General features: G+C 42.4%; 1 protein-coding gene across 2 annotated transcripts; it reads left to right on the forward strand.

The window, feature by feature from the left end:
• Positions 1-329: 329 nt before the first annotated feature.
• On the forward strand, positions 330-13,780 carry LOC147012820 (uncharacterized). Of its 2 annotated transcripts, XM_085854065.1 has the most exons (7): positions 330-443; positions 5,839-5,875; positions 7,279-7,397; positions 8,627-8,986; positions 9,482-9,532; positions 13,139-13,393; positions 13,525-13,780. In XM_085854065.1, the coding sequence occupies exons 1-7, from the start codon at positions 396-398 to the stop codon at positions 13,654-13,656; spliced, it is 1,002 nt and encodes a 333-aa protein (XP_085710191.1). In that variant the 5' UTR covers positions 330-395; the 3' UTR covers positions 13,657-13,780. The 2 variants fall into 2 exon arrangements, with proteins under 2 accessions (XP_085710191.1, XP_085710192.1); XM_085854066.1 differs by lacking the exon at positions 9,482-9,532 and having other exon boundaries at positions 331-443.
• The last annotated feature ends 497 nt before the right edge of the window (positions 13,781-14,277 follow it).

Below are 14,277 nucleotides of genomic sequence, written 5' to 3' on the forward strand. Positions count from 1 at the left end.
TGGGTGGTTTGGTTGTGGTGGGAGTTGTTGTGTCAATCCTTCAATCCTTCTCCTTCATTCCTTCCATCCTTCAATCCTTCTCCTTCATTCCTTCCATCCTTCAATCCTTCTCCTTCATTCCTTCCATCCTTCAATCCTTCAATCCTCGATATTTAGTACAATCAGTAAATAATTAATGGCGCAAAAGGATTGCCCCATTTTAACGATTGGTAATCGAAGCAGCTTTCTAGGCGGTGTATAGCTTCCCTACCTGGTACGTTGGTTGCTTACTTAGTTTCCCTTTGAAAAAAATGGTTACGACATTGAATGTTATAATTTAAATTTAACATTATTAGTTCACGGAAACTTAAGCAGTGAAAAAAGGATATAACAGAGTATGCTTGCGATGAGGTTCGATGAACCCGGTAGTTTCGAGCATTCTCGAGTCCTGCAAGGAACCCTGGGTATGGATGTCGGTCTTTGAGTTTTGTTTACCTTTAACCAATTTGAGTGAATCGGGTCATTGTTTACGGTCTCTGGGGGGGGGGGGGCGGTCTTCTCGGTTTTGGGGATCAAGGTCGGAAGTGTTTTGCTTGTTCGATTTGGTCTTTGTTCTCGAAGAAACTTGTACAGTACACCAAAGGTACAGTACAGTACACTAAAGGTACAGTACACCAAAGGTACAATACACTAAAGTACAGTACAGTACACTAAAGGTACAGTACAGTACACTAAAGGTACAGTACACTAAAGGTACAATACAGCACAGTACACCAAAGGTACAGTACACTAAAGGTACAGTACAGTACACTAAAGGTACAGTACAGTACACTAAAGGTACAATACAGCACAGTACACCAAAGGTACAGTACACTAAAGGTACAGTACACCAAAGGTACAGTACAGTACACTAAAGGTACAGTACACTAAAGGTACAATACAGCACAGTACACCAAAGGTACAGTACAGTACACCAAAGATACAGTGCAGTACACTAAAGTGAGGGAATGGTTGTTTTTTTGGGGGGGGGGTCCGAGGATCAGCAGCACAACCAAGCTTCCAAGAAATGACAGCTTCCGGCAGCCAAACTGCTTCCATTCGCAAGAACAACAAGAGGGGTGCGTTCCATTAGCAAGCGGCTTGCTCCCGCTTACCATGCGACAGGTTTGATTCAAAGAGCTCGAGCAAGCACTCCAACGGAACGGAGTGCTCGGCACCGCTTAACAACATGGCGGTCTCCATGGAAACGGTGCTGTTGTGGCATTTGAGCAAAATGCTGGCATCTCGAGTCGGTCGTGTTCAGTTTTACTCGATCCTCTTGTGATAACTTCCACAAACGAATATATTGTGTTAACAACGGCAACAGAGGACGAGAAGGGGGAAAGAAAGATAAATAAGTTGTAAATTAGAATGAGGAGCTCCCTGGCACACTTACATAATATGGACCGTACCATGATACATTTGGGGTGGGGGGGGGGAGAGGTTTGTATGTTTGTCGATCTTGAAGAGTTTTATGATGAAAAGTATTAAACGCACTTTTCAATAATAATACCAGTATACATAACAGGGGTATCCCTCTGAACATATTGGTTGTAGTATCCTTTTGAACCTGTTCACGACGGCCATTTTTTGCTAACTTTGTGGACCACCTCTCTTAATCGCTTGGTCCGCTTACCGAGCGGCTGGGCGAGCGGCTTGCAAAGCAGTTAATAGGAAACGTGAGCTCTCGTATTTCGTATGCAGCACAAAGCACAGGGGGAGCACCATTGGCTGAGGGTTTGGCTGTGCCACTGATGCAATGCCCTCTGCTGGTTCTGGTAGGAATTTGTAATTTAATTTGTTCAGGGTGCCGGCGATGGCTTGCCTACTCTTCGTGAAGGATACCGTCGGATCTTTTAACACCCAACAACGAATGCTCAGGAGACGGGACACCAGTTTTGTCCATCAGCAGGACGACACTCATTGATAGCGAGCTAAAGATTCGAAACCAGGCTGTCCTGCTTCGAGGCGAGTGTGCGTACCTCTTGGCCATCCTGTCAGCCCATATTGGGTTTGCACTATAATGCATAACGGATCAATTATTTTGTTTAGAAGACGTGTAACTGAAATGGGGAGAGGGGGAGGAAAGAGGTTAAGTCTACATGGGTGAGTAAAATACCTTTTTGCATCTGTGATATCTGCTTTTAACATAATCTTGAATGATCCAAGGGTGTACTATCCCTTAATTATGTTTTTAACTCATCTTGGAGTAGTTGTGTTTTTCCATTCTACATTGTTTACTCATGTAAAATTATTTACACCTCATTGTACAAACTGACTGATAAAATGAAATCCCAGTGAAAGCATTTGATCACCCAACATCTGCTTTGAATACCAATGATACAAGAACGGCGCTCGGTAGAGTGCATACCTCCGCCAGGCTGAACAGTTTACGCTTTGGATCGCACTGACAGGTTGGATCTGCATCCGGACCTGAATCAACACCTTGTTGGCTTGTTCTCGTCACTTGACCAACTCGTCCACCAAGTTTTTGAAATATCATGCGATATATCATTTTGCCACCACCTCTCAATGGTGAAGAATCGCTTAAACAATTTAAAAAAAACTTCTGGTATCCGGATCTGGATCTTCACCAAAATCGAATCAGTTCGTCCTTGTCACACACTCAACCTGTCCACCGTGTTTCATCCGAGTCCGTTTATAACGTTTTGAAATATCCTGTTCACAGACAGACAAACAGGGGTGAAAACATAACCTCCATCCACATGAACTTGTGGACATGGCTTATTAATGAAACAAAAACAATTGCTTCTTCCAAGCCAGAACGTATAAATCAAATTGTCCCATGATGGTTCGTATTACCTCTGCCACCGAAGGTGGACAGAGGCTATGTTTTCACCCCTGATTGTTTATCTGTCTGTGAGCAGGATATCTGAAAAAGTTATCGATGGATTCGGATGAAGCTTAGTGGACAGGTTGGGTGTGTGACAAGGACAAATTGATTAGATTTTGGTGACGATCCGGATCTGGATCCGAGAACTTTTATAGTGATTCTTCACTTTTGAGAGACGTATAGCATGATATTTCAAAACATCGTGGATGAATTCGGATAAAACTTGGTGGATGAGTTGGCTAGGTGACGAGAACAAGCCGATTTAGACTTTGGTTGGATCTGAATCTGGACCTTAACCTATCGGTAGGATACAAAACGTAAACTGTTCAACCAAGTCTTCAAAACAGCTGTTCACCACCATTTCTTATCTTCCAGCATCCAAATCCTCGATCTTTTCTACCCGCGTTAATCCACCCCAAACCCACCTCCTTCAAATTCCGTGCTTTCCTTCCTGAAAGTCCCTGTAGTGTCCATCTTGTTTACCCTGTGTACCCCACCCCATCCCTCACTCCTCCATAAATATCATTCTCATGTCTCTGTTCCACACTGTTTCGTGCTTCCCTCTCCCACCCCTCTTGTCTCCTGCTCCCCTTGTTGTACGTTCTGTGTGTTAGCTCTCATACGAGCCTTGACGTCGTGTATTTTAAAATAAGAAAAATTAAATAATAAAAAATACCTCTCACCTAATAAATTAAACCCAGGTGGTTAAGATTATATAAATATATTGACTCCTCCCATGCTCTTTTTTTTCCCACGGGAAAATTGTTTTCCATAGCAGGGAACCCTACCCTGACCCTTCCTCTTCTACCCCCCCCTCCCCATTGCCCTCCTCTCACCCTCCCCACATCACGTCCAACCAGATCCGTTCAAAATGGCAATGCTAATGCATTTTTGTCGAAAAACGACAATATATGTCCAATTTTTCTCACCTTTTGCTGAAACCAAAACTTAAACCATTTTAGTGATGACAAAAAATACAATCAGATGTTGAATTAGAGTTAAGATATAACCACGAGGGAGTCTGAATGGACTTTATATTACAGACGTTTTTTTTGTTTGTTTTTTTTAACATACCATGTCGAGGCTCAGGTAAGAGCTAACGCATAGAACATATAACGAGGCAGGAGACGAGAGGCGGGGGAGGGAAGCACAAAACGGTGGGGAACAGAGACACGGGGAGATCTGTGGAAGGGAGAGGGATGGGTCGGGGTACACGGGGTATACAAGATGGACATTGCAGGGACTTTCAGGAAGGAATGACCTGACCACAGGGAATTTAAGGCCTTGATTTCACTTGAAATGCATTTTTGCCAAAACCGTTTTTTGCAACCGAGTCTTAAACCATCTTGGCGAGCATGAAACATGAAATCGGATGTCGAATTAGAGTTGAGATAAAGCCGTGAGTGTGTACAAAAGTGTGAGCCTGACAAAAGAGGCCTGTAGTGTAAGGACCTGAAAGTCCTTTTGCGAACAAAATGGCGGCGATTTGATTTTTGAGGCCCCTCCCTGAACTAGGAATCCCCGAACGGACGGACGGACCAACTGACTGGCAGATATATATATATATATATATATATATATATATATATATATATATATATATATATATATATATATATATATATATATATATATATGTATATGTATATTGTCGCGGATTCGCGCCCGCCGGCGTGCTGACGGCCACGTAACTCGAATCGCGGCACGTCGCCCACCGGACGGACAATCCAGTCGTGACCCTCTCGGACTAACACCGGGAACCAGTCACGGGTGGACCTTTCGGTCTCACCGCGATCGAGCCAATCGGCCCCCGCGTGGGATAGGGTTGCTCGCCAAATTCGACCTACCTAAGTACCCACACGGAGGGTAGACCGGGCGATCGCACCTCGCCGCAGGTCGACTTCGGACACGGGCCACTTAAGCGACCCGTTCCGTACTATCGGGATAACCGAGCGGTGTTATTCGTCGGCCTCGACGGTTCGATTAATTATCAGGCGTCTTAGCCCAGGACCAACCCTTTACGTGAAGCAAGATGGGGATTCAATGAAAGAAATGACGAAGCGAAGCGGGAAAACAGTTCAACATAAAGCACATTTATTCGCGATGAACGGAAAGCACACATATACAATTCCACCAAAAGCACATAGAAAAGAAGACAAAAAGCAAATGCGACAATGCAGATCTAATACCGACTACGCGAGCACTCGGCAACACTTATACAATTTTACTTCACAGACGGCGCCGACAACACATACCCAAAACCAAGAAATAATGGCGGTTGGTCCAAAATAAAGATAGTAAAAGAAAAACGGCTATCCTGAAGAGTCGCAGCATGCATGAATGACATTTATTCCCTCTAGACAACGGGTTTGGGCCTAACTACACATATACTTACCGAGATATCTCACCTAAGGGACCTGAATGGTGGTTTGCGAATTTGGTCAATCACAACAATATATATATATATATATATATATATATATATATATATATATATATATATATATATATATATATATATATATATATATATATATATATATCAGGAGTGTCTGCCTGTCTGTCCGTTCGTTTGTATGTATCGAGAGATTGAGTTTAAAAGAGAATCAGGAAATGATGTGAGGGTTTCCACCGGTGATATTTGCAGATTCACCATTGACATCATTGTTGGGGACAGTTGCAGTATATATATATATATATTTTTTTGCCCAAGTGCTTCACGAACTGGCTGTCCATGCCTGACGCTAGACTAAAGGTGCAGCAGGAATATGGAATTTATTGGTTCATGGTTTGGCCCACATTGTCTGTTTGCATTTGGCGCCTTCCCATGCGTCGCATGGGTACCTCGCCAGTTTTTAGTTAAAATAGAAGATCGAAGCTTAGGCTGATAGGTGACCTTTGGCACTCACTGCTCATTGTAACTTTAAAGTTCGATTACTCACTCATAGTTTCTCTTTTCCTTTCAGGCTATGTCGCGTAATGAGGAACCGTCCCATGATTATGGTGAGCTTCGTATTTATTTATTTAATTCCTGAGATGCTTTTTCATAAATGTAATTATCAAGTGATTCGTATTTCATGAGTGCTTACTATGTTTTATTATACACCTCTCTTTTTCCAGTTTTGAATATATTGATGTTTCATTTCTACCTAACTAGCTGTGGTACCCGGCACTGCCTGGGAAAGAAGTACCCATCTACTTGAAATTATTTACAAGATTGTGTTTAAAAGAAGGCGGGAGGTTCAGGACGTGTTGAACTTTGAAAAGTTATGGAGATATTTGCCTCATTTCCGGTGGTTACCTTTTGCCTGCTGGCCGGCGGCAGCACTGCCTGATCCCACATCCCAAAATACACTTTATAGCAGCCTTTGGTAGCCTCAACACGGCCCTCAAGGTCAACGTGCGATAGTTTAAAACCTCGCCCAGATTCTTCAATACCTACACCCAAAATTTGGGGTCTCTAGGTGTTACGGTTTGGTCGAGAAAGACTAACGTATAAACACTTGAAAATATTTCCAAGATTTCACCGTTTTCAATGCACAACATGTGCCGGAACCCCTACATGGTTTTTTTTCCCATGCAGTACTGGGTACCCCACTCTAGCTGGGTCACCCGTTTCAATACTGGGATAATTAGACTTCAGTAAACCATCAAGAACATTGATGTTTAAAGCTGTTGTAAAAATTAACCCGAGAGTGCACCACGGCAATGATGGGCCAATTGGCCTCATTTCCTTGTTTGAGGTCAGTTTCTTGATTTTTCAGACATGCAAACACATACAGATAATTATCTTGTGGGGGTAGGGTGGAAAGTGGGGGGGGTGGGGATTGTTCCCATGACCGGACTGTGGGTACCCCCAGCACATATGCAAAATTGAATGTGGATTGGCCCAGCCAAACTGGTGGAAATCATAAGTGGGCCTCTCATCCCTGTGGGTGGGTTGGGGAGGAGGGGGGAGGGGTGGGGGAGAGGAGGGCATTGTGTCCATGACCTGACCGTGTACCGTGGATGCAAAATCTGGTGTTGATTGGCTCAGCTGGTTTTTTGTTTTTTTCCTATCATATTTAGACATACACAAACATACATACAGATAATTTGCTTGTGTGGGAGGGGGGATTCTGTGGGTGGGTGGGGGGGGTGGAGAGGGGTAGCTTACAACTTTGCACATATTCTGAAGTACTCACCCTCAAAATTTGGGACCTCCAAGGTGCCACAGTTTGGCCGTGAAAGAGTTACGTGCAAATGCAGACACACACAAACACTTGAAAATATTTCAAAGATTGTTGTTACCTTTTTTGATGTTAAACTTTTTTCAATTTGACATCTCACTTCATCACAGTTATTATTTTTTTTTTTAATGCACTGCGTTGTGAACAAGTCTTGTGAACGTGTACCTGTGTGCGCAGGCCCTTGGTATTGCCTTGGGGGTGTGCCATTGGTACTTGCAGAGAGGCTGAGACCACCCCCTCTCATCTCTCTGCCTCTCACGCTCTCCAAAACATCTTCTTGGAACTCTCTACCCCCGGTAAAATGTTTTGGTGCAAGTTGTGTTTTAATAGTTCATTGCATTGATGTCATATAATGGGTTATACACAGGAAGAATACCTCACAAGCAGTGTGTATGCACTTTTGAGTTTGGTATCTTTTTGGTTCCATAAGGAATACAGCACTGTATAATCAAACTAAAAACTGTCGACCTGGTGATGTACAGTTGTGGTGGTGTATTCTTGAGATGCTGTCCTTTCAGAGTAGACAAAAAAAACCCCAAAACAACCAAACAGCTGTCCGATATGCTTGCACTGGCTTGTGGATGTTTAAGATACCACATTGCCTTTTGAAAAAAAAAGAAAAAGAAAAGGGGTTTCCATTGTGTGCTGGCATACCTGGCCAATTTCAAAATTTCTCTTTCTGTGCTGGGAAAGCAATAGCAAACAAAACTTTGTTTATTCCATGATAAGTCTCCTTCAGCAGGAAATGGTGTCTTTTGTCATCGAGCCGGCAAGCTGGGAGCAACAATTCGCATTTATTGCCACATCTGATTCAATTTAAATGCTCTAATGGCGGAGAGGTGCTCCATTTGAAACTGTTCAATTATATGTATCTTTTCGATGCCTGTCTGTTATAAAAATTTGTATTGTTGTCAAAGCCAGTGACCAATTGCAAACTAACTTGATAATGGTGATAATAATAATACTTATTAATAATTTTTATTATTGCTGAGGCTGACAGAATAGAGGAGAAGACCACACACTCTCCTCTAAGCTGTTCGGCCTGGGTTCGAATCCCAACCCAACTATAAACTGTCAGTCCGGTGTTTCACAGGTAGGGCGATTAATCGATGTGCGTGCCGTCCCTCGTATGGACGTTAAACGGGCGTCCCATCTGACAGCATTCGTTGGTGGACGTTAAAGATCCCACAGTGTCCTTTGTGAAGAGTCGGTGAGCTGTTGCAGACACCATGGCAAAATTACAAACTCCTGCCCTAACTCGTCGAACATCAGTCCTGGCCAGCCGGTTCATGAAGACTCAGGCCAATCTTCCCTCGGCCGACCCCACATGAAAGGTGGGATTATGGTGACCGTTTAAGAAGAAGAGCAATTTTTTTTATTGTTTCTTGAAAGGAATGAAGGTGGGAGGATGTGAGAAAAGGAGTTAGGGCAGAGGGTGGAAAGGGGATAATGGAGAGGGTTAAGAGGTTTCACCGAGGTAATATGTTGTTGTCTCATTACGGCCAACATTCTGTGTTTTTCACAGTATGACTTCAAGGTGGAGCACGAGGCCCTGTGTTTAGCCGAACGATTGAGGGCACAGAAGACGAAGGCTGAGGAGCGTGATCCTGACCGTGACTCTGTTTCTCAGAAGCCTGACCTCGTTCCAATCACTACGACTACTACTACTCCGACTACTACTGACTTGAGACTTCCACTCCCATCACCTCTGACCCCAAGGCCTCCACCTGACCCTTTAATTGCAAAACCTGCTCCAAAGCCTGGAACAAACTTTGACCTTCGTGACTTTGAATCCTCGGTCATTGATCTTGACCCTTTTGAGCATGCAGTAATGTTGACATTAAATGACAAAGAGGAGTTGAAAAGCGTTTTGTTCCAGATTAAGGTAAGATCATTTTAAAATAATAGTCAATAAAGCAGATGTGGGAATGATGGGAAAATTGTGACATTTTAAGTGTAAAAAGTGCCAAAGTATAACCATAACCAGCAGTGAAGCAGTAGAATAGGCTTTAGGCACTTGGAATTGGTAGTTGTGTTGTTTTAGATCAATTTAGGAAAGATCACTTTATTATCGCTGAAAGGATTGTGAGTGAAGACACAAATATCGAGGTGCAATGATGGATGAATGGATAGAATCTCGTTAGCTTATGAGAATGACTTCGGCCCTTTTTCAAACCATCATTTGGATTTAACTGTGCTAGAAAAATAACCTTAATATCTCCACCATCAAAGTACATATAATCTCATATATATTATTACATTATTAGTCTATTGTGCTGATATTCTGCAAGCAGATAAATAAATCAATTAAAATGAAGAATGTCAATGAGTGAGCTGTATGAGCACTTTATGCTATGTCCAAGCTCCGTCCCTCTCCCAGCTCGAGGAGCGAGGCTCCACCGACCGACTTTTGTTACCTCCGCAACCAAAGGTGAACGGAGGTTATATTTTCACCCGTTTGTCTGTCCGTTTGTTTGTCTTTGAGCAGGATAATTTCAAAGTTGTGGATGGATTTGGTCGACATGTTGGGTGTGTGACAAGGAAGAGTTGATTCAATTTTGGTGAAGATCCGGATCTGGATCCGTGAATTTTTAAAATTTCCGAATGATTCTTCACCATTAAGAGATGGGGCCAAAAATGATATATATCATGGTATTTCAAAAAGTTGTGGACGACTTGTGACAAAACATGGTGGATGAGTTGGTTAGATAGCAAGAACAAGCCGATTTGATTTTTTTAATCATCAGAGTTGTACGGCTGTTTCCATGTTTGCATGTGTCAGCCGTGGTTCACCTAATGGCTGCTTTCCAGGCTGTACGATCCCTTGCTAGCCCTCTTGTTTGGCCTTTCACTCTAAGATCATCTCAGCAACACATCCCATGTTTTCCTCGGATGGCCTCCAGCTCTCCTGACATTCACATTCATATTTATACACCTCCTCACACAACTGCCCGACCACATCATTTCCACATGTCCGAACCATCTCGACCTACCTCTACACATAACCTCACTAATGCTTTCTACACCTAACCTATCTCATAATTCCACATTTGATTTCCTATCCTTCAGTGTCACATCACACATCCACCTCACCATTCTCATTTTGTTTCGTTCACACCTCCGTTAATCCTCCTCTTTTTATCACCCATGTGTCACTGCCATACAACATCATGTTTCTAACCCAAGCTGCATAAAGTTTTCCCTTTAATTAGAGAGAGGCCCTTCTTGATGTCAACAGGGGTAACAACTCCCTAAACTTCCTCCAGCCACTTCTAATTTTTGCAATCGCTGCTGCCTCCACACCGCCACCTGCAACAATCATATCACCAAGGTAACAGAATTTATCCACACATTCCAGGGATGCATCCCCATAAACTAACCTTTCCATTCTAACTGGAGTCACGTGTTTACCTGCGCAAACAGCACATTTGAAGTCACGAACCACTTGCAACCACCCCTGATGCCACTACACCGCTTGTGCACACAGCAGTTGCAGGATTTACGCAATATTGAATTGTTCCCAACACCTTTTTTACAGACATCATAGAGCCACCTCCCTCTTTTTTACCACACTTCCTTCTCCCGCACCACTAATCAGTACTTTTGTATTCCCTGTATTCACTTTCAGTCTTCTGGCCTCCATACCCTCCTTCCATACTGTATATTTATCCATTACCTCTTCCACACTATCGGCTATCAGCACTCGGTCATCAACATGCAGGAGTTCCCAAGGTGAGCCTCCTCTAAATTCCTGTGGTATTTCCTCAAGAACCATGATGAACAGGATTGGGCTCAAGACTGAACCCTGATGAACACCCACTTTCACTTCAAAATCCTCACTCTGCACTCTATTTACTCTCACAGAGGTTTGAGTCATCATACATTGTCATGACTACCCTAACTAACCAATCCTCCACACATAACTTTCTCATGCACCATTGCACCACTTCCTGAGGCACCCTATCAAACACCTTCTCCAAATCCACAAATATAAAGTACAGTTGTTTATTCTTCCCCAGATATTTTTTCCTGTAATTGCCTAACTATAAAAATTGCCTCTATCTTGTCCCTTCCTGGCATGAAACCAAATTGTATTTCATCTATATTAACACACTGTCTAAAAATTTATCCATGACTCTCTCGACCACTTTCATTCCATGGTCAGGCAACTTCAGACCCCAAAAGTTACTCTGTACTAAAGCATCACCCTTCCCTTCATAAATATTCATCATTACACTCTTCAACCAGTCATCTGGGACAGACCTCTCCCTTATATTTGCATTTTCCAATTTAGTGATTAAATTCACTCTAATATCACCAGATGCCTTCAGCTCTCTGCGACAATACCAGTGCTGTCCACCGCTTTACCTTTCTTGATTTCATCAATGGCTTTCTTCACCCATTCATTCTTTATCTCAGGTGGTGGGTCCTGCACCGGCTCTACTGCCTCCAGAATATTCTTGTTCCAAGGGAACTCCTCATTTAGCAGGCGCTCATCGTAACTCCTCCAAGCATTTCTAATCTCCCCAAGGTCAACGAGTACATTCCCCATATCATCCTTCACACATTGTTCTCTTATGAGATCCTTATTCTGACTGATCATTTGCTTTGCTATCCTAAATCCCCCTCTACGATCTGCATTATTTATGACATCTGAAAGTGAATCCTGTTGTAATTTTTTTTAGCCTTCTAAACTTCCCTTCTTGCCCTACGTTTAGCCACTAAGTATTCCTCCTTATCCCTTCCCTTTTTTCAAACCCTAAACAGTTTTTTTTTTCTTGAATCACCATATCCACTTCATCATTGTTCCACCATCATGTAGCTTCATGTCTTTTCAGTGGCTTGCAGCAGCCGAGTTCCAACAGAGTTCCAACAACTCTCTACATCCTCTCCGACCATAGGGTTTCCAGGATTCATTTCCAGAAGCTCCTTCTAGAAATGTTCCTTTACATTCTGATCTCTTAGTTTCCATACTCTTCTCCTTGGGACCTCAGCTTTCCTCTTTTTCCCTGCTCCAACTTAACTTTACATCACACACTAGCAGCTGATGTTGTTAGGCACATTCTTCTTCACCTATTGTTTTCACATCCTTAACCAACTTCCTATTTAATCTTTCAACTAGAAAGTAGTCTATCTGGCTCGTTATACCTCCTCACTCATAAGTGATCAGTCTGCTCAGCCTCTTCTATACAAAACGTAAACTGGTCAGCCTGGCGGAGGTACGTGCTCTATCAAGTGGCCTTCTAGTTTACGGATGTTTTAGTTGACAGACAATTCTGATTTATTTTTTTATTTTCCTCTGCAATTGGAGCTTTGAGTTACGGTAGAGCGCTGTGTTGTATTTCAACTTTCAGGTCACCTAGAATGTACAAAACATTTATAATCGGTGCCCCATTGAGCGAGTGGTTAGAAAGAGCTTGATACTCGTACTGTATATGTATATATAGTAATACTGGATTCCAATAACAGCCATACATTGGCAAGGCAAATGTAAGTATTTATGCTAACTTGTATGTACAAAGTTGTCCTCCATGCTGTCTTTGGTTGCAAAGTTGCACAGCCTTTTGTAAACGAGGAAATACACTGCAGCTTTGCAGTTGCTATGTACACTGAGATGGCAACAAAATAACATCCAAAGACTAATCAACACAATACTCGTTTACTTGAGTCCTCTCAGGGCGGGGGGGGAAACCCTATACTGAGGTGTGGGCTTCATCACTAATCCCTCATCCACAAATTTGTGTATATGGTACCTCTTTTTGTGTTTGGTTGGAGTTGCACAACATTATTAAAACCATAATGTGGGACATTGTTGGGCAGTGCAGAGTTTATCAAGTTAACTTTTCGTTTTTGTTTTTTTTTTCCCCCTTTTATGGAATGTCATAAATTTGAACTTTCTGGCATGAGGCAGTCACGGGAACAGCAGGAACAGCAGGGACAGCAGGGTGTGCTTTAATTTACTTGAATGATCAAGGTGTTAAGACATTCTATGTGTAAATATTGCCTCACCTACTCTTGCAACCCCACTTACCCCCAGCCCATCAGTGATCCTCAAGATCCAAGAGATGCCATTGAAAGAGTGAAAAATGAAGCTCAAACCCCAAGTTCTGACTCTGGATCCCACATCTCTCCATCTTTACCTTCACCTTCACCTCCAGAACCCCTTGATATCCGTTCTCTTTCTTTTCCACAGCTTTCTGATCACCCTCTGCAGTCTTCTGTTCCAACAGGTTCTCTCCCGCATTCTCCGGCAATCCCACACCCAACAACGGCTCCAGGAATAGAAGCTGAGGTGGATCAACTATTCAGTTTGTTTTATTTATTTTTAGTTTATTTATCTTGTTTTTAAACACTCTTTGACTTGCATTCAATCTACCTCTCCTGAAGCTTGATTTTTTTTTCTTTCTCCCCTAAATATCACAGGCCATTGTGTTAAACGCTCTTTCATCACAACTCCAAGAGATGGGTTTCCATAGTGATGCCATTCAACATGCTCTTCATAATCATGGAAACGACCTTGATCTGGTGCTGGAAGAACTCACATCTCCCAAATAGCTTACGACGGGATGCATGGCACGACAAATTATCGGCAATACAACATATTTGTTCTATAACATGACATTGCATTGAATACATTGCGGTCCGGTCCAGACACAGAAAATAAACAAACTCCTGTAAACCTTGTGTGATATGGTTGTTTTACCATGACTGCAATCACCATTTGTGTATAACTTTAATGTGAAAATAACAAATATAAATGAAAACAAAATTATTTTGCATCATCTTACAATAAGTGATGAACCTGAAAATTTGGGAATTTTTTTTTTTTACTGTCATGCACTGTTGATTATCTTGATGTATTGTCTTTGTCTTTTTGTGCTATTAGGCCATGCTTTCACGTTTGTCTGTGAGCAGGTGTCAAAAAGTTGTGGATGGATTCAGACAAAACTTCATGGACAGGTTGGGTGTGTGACGATGACACGTTGATTCGATTTTTGTAAAGATCTAGATACTCGAATTAAAAAAAAAATTTGCATCGAGTGATTGTGCCAAAAAATGATATATACACATATACTGTGTATTATATGCAATAACACGGCATCTCAAAAAGTTTAGGACGGGCGTGGATGAAACTGGATGGACAGGTTGGGTGTGTGCCAAGGACGAATCGTTTTG

Source organism: Eptatretus burgeri, chromosome 14 (genome assembly GCF_056783735.1).
Source record: "Eptatretus burgeri isolate ZD-2024b chromosome 14, Ebu_testis_v1, whole genome shotgun sequence".
NCBI lineage: Eukaryota > Metazoa > Chordata > Myxini > Myxiniformes > Myxinidae > Eptatretus > Eptatretus burgeri.

Coding starts and splice junctions, on each gene's coding strand:
- LOC147012820 (XM_085854065.1), top strand. CDS start 396: ATGAACCCGGTAGTTTCGAGCATTCTCGAGTCCTGCAAGGAACCCTGG. Junction 7,398..8,626: donor CTTGGAACTCTCTACCCCCG/GTAAAATGTTTT, acceptor TGTTTTTCACAG/TATGACTTCAAGGTGGAGCA. Junction 8,987..9,481: donor GCGTTTTGTTCCAGATTAAG/GTAAGATCATTT, acceptor TCCCTCTCCCAG/CTCGAGGAGCGAGGCTCCAC.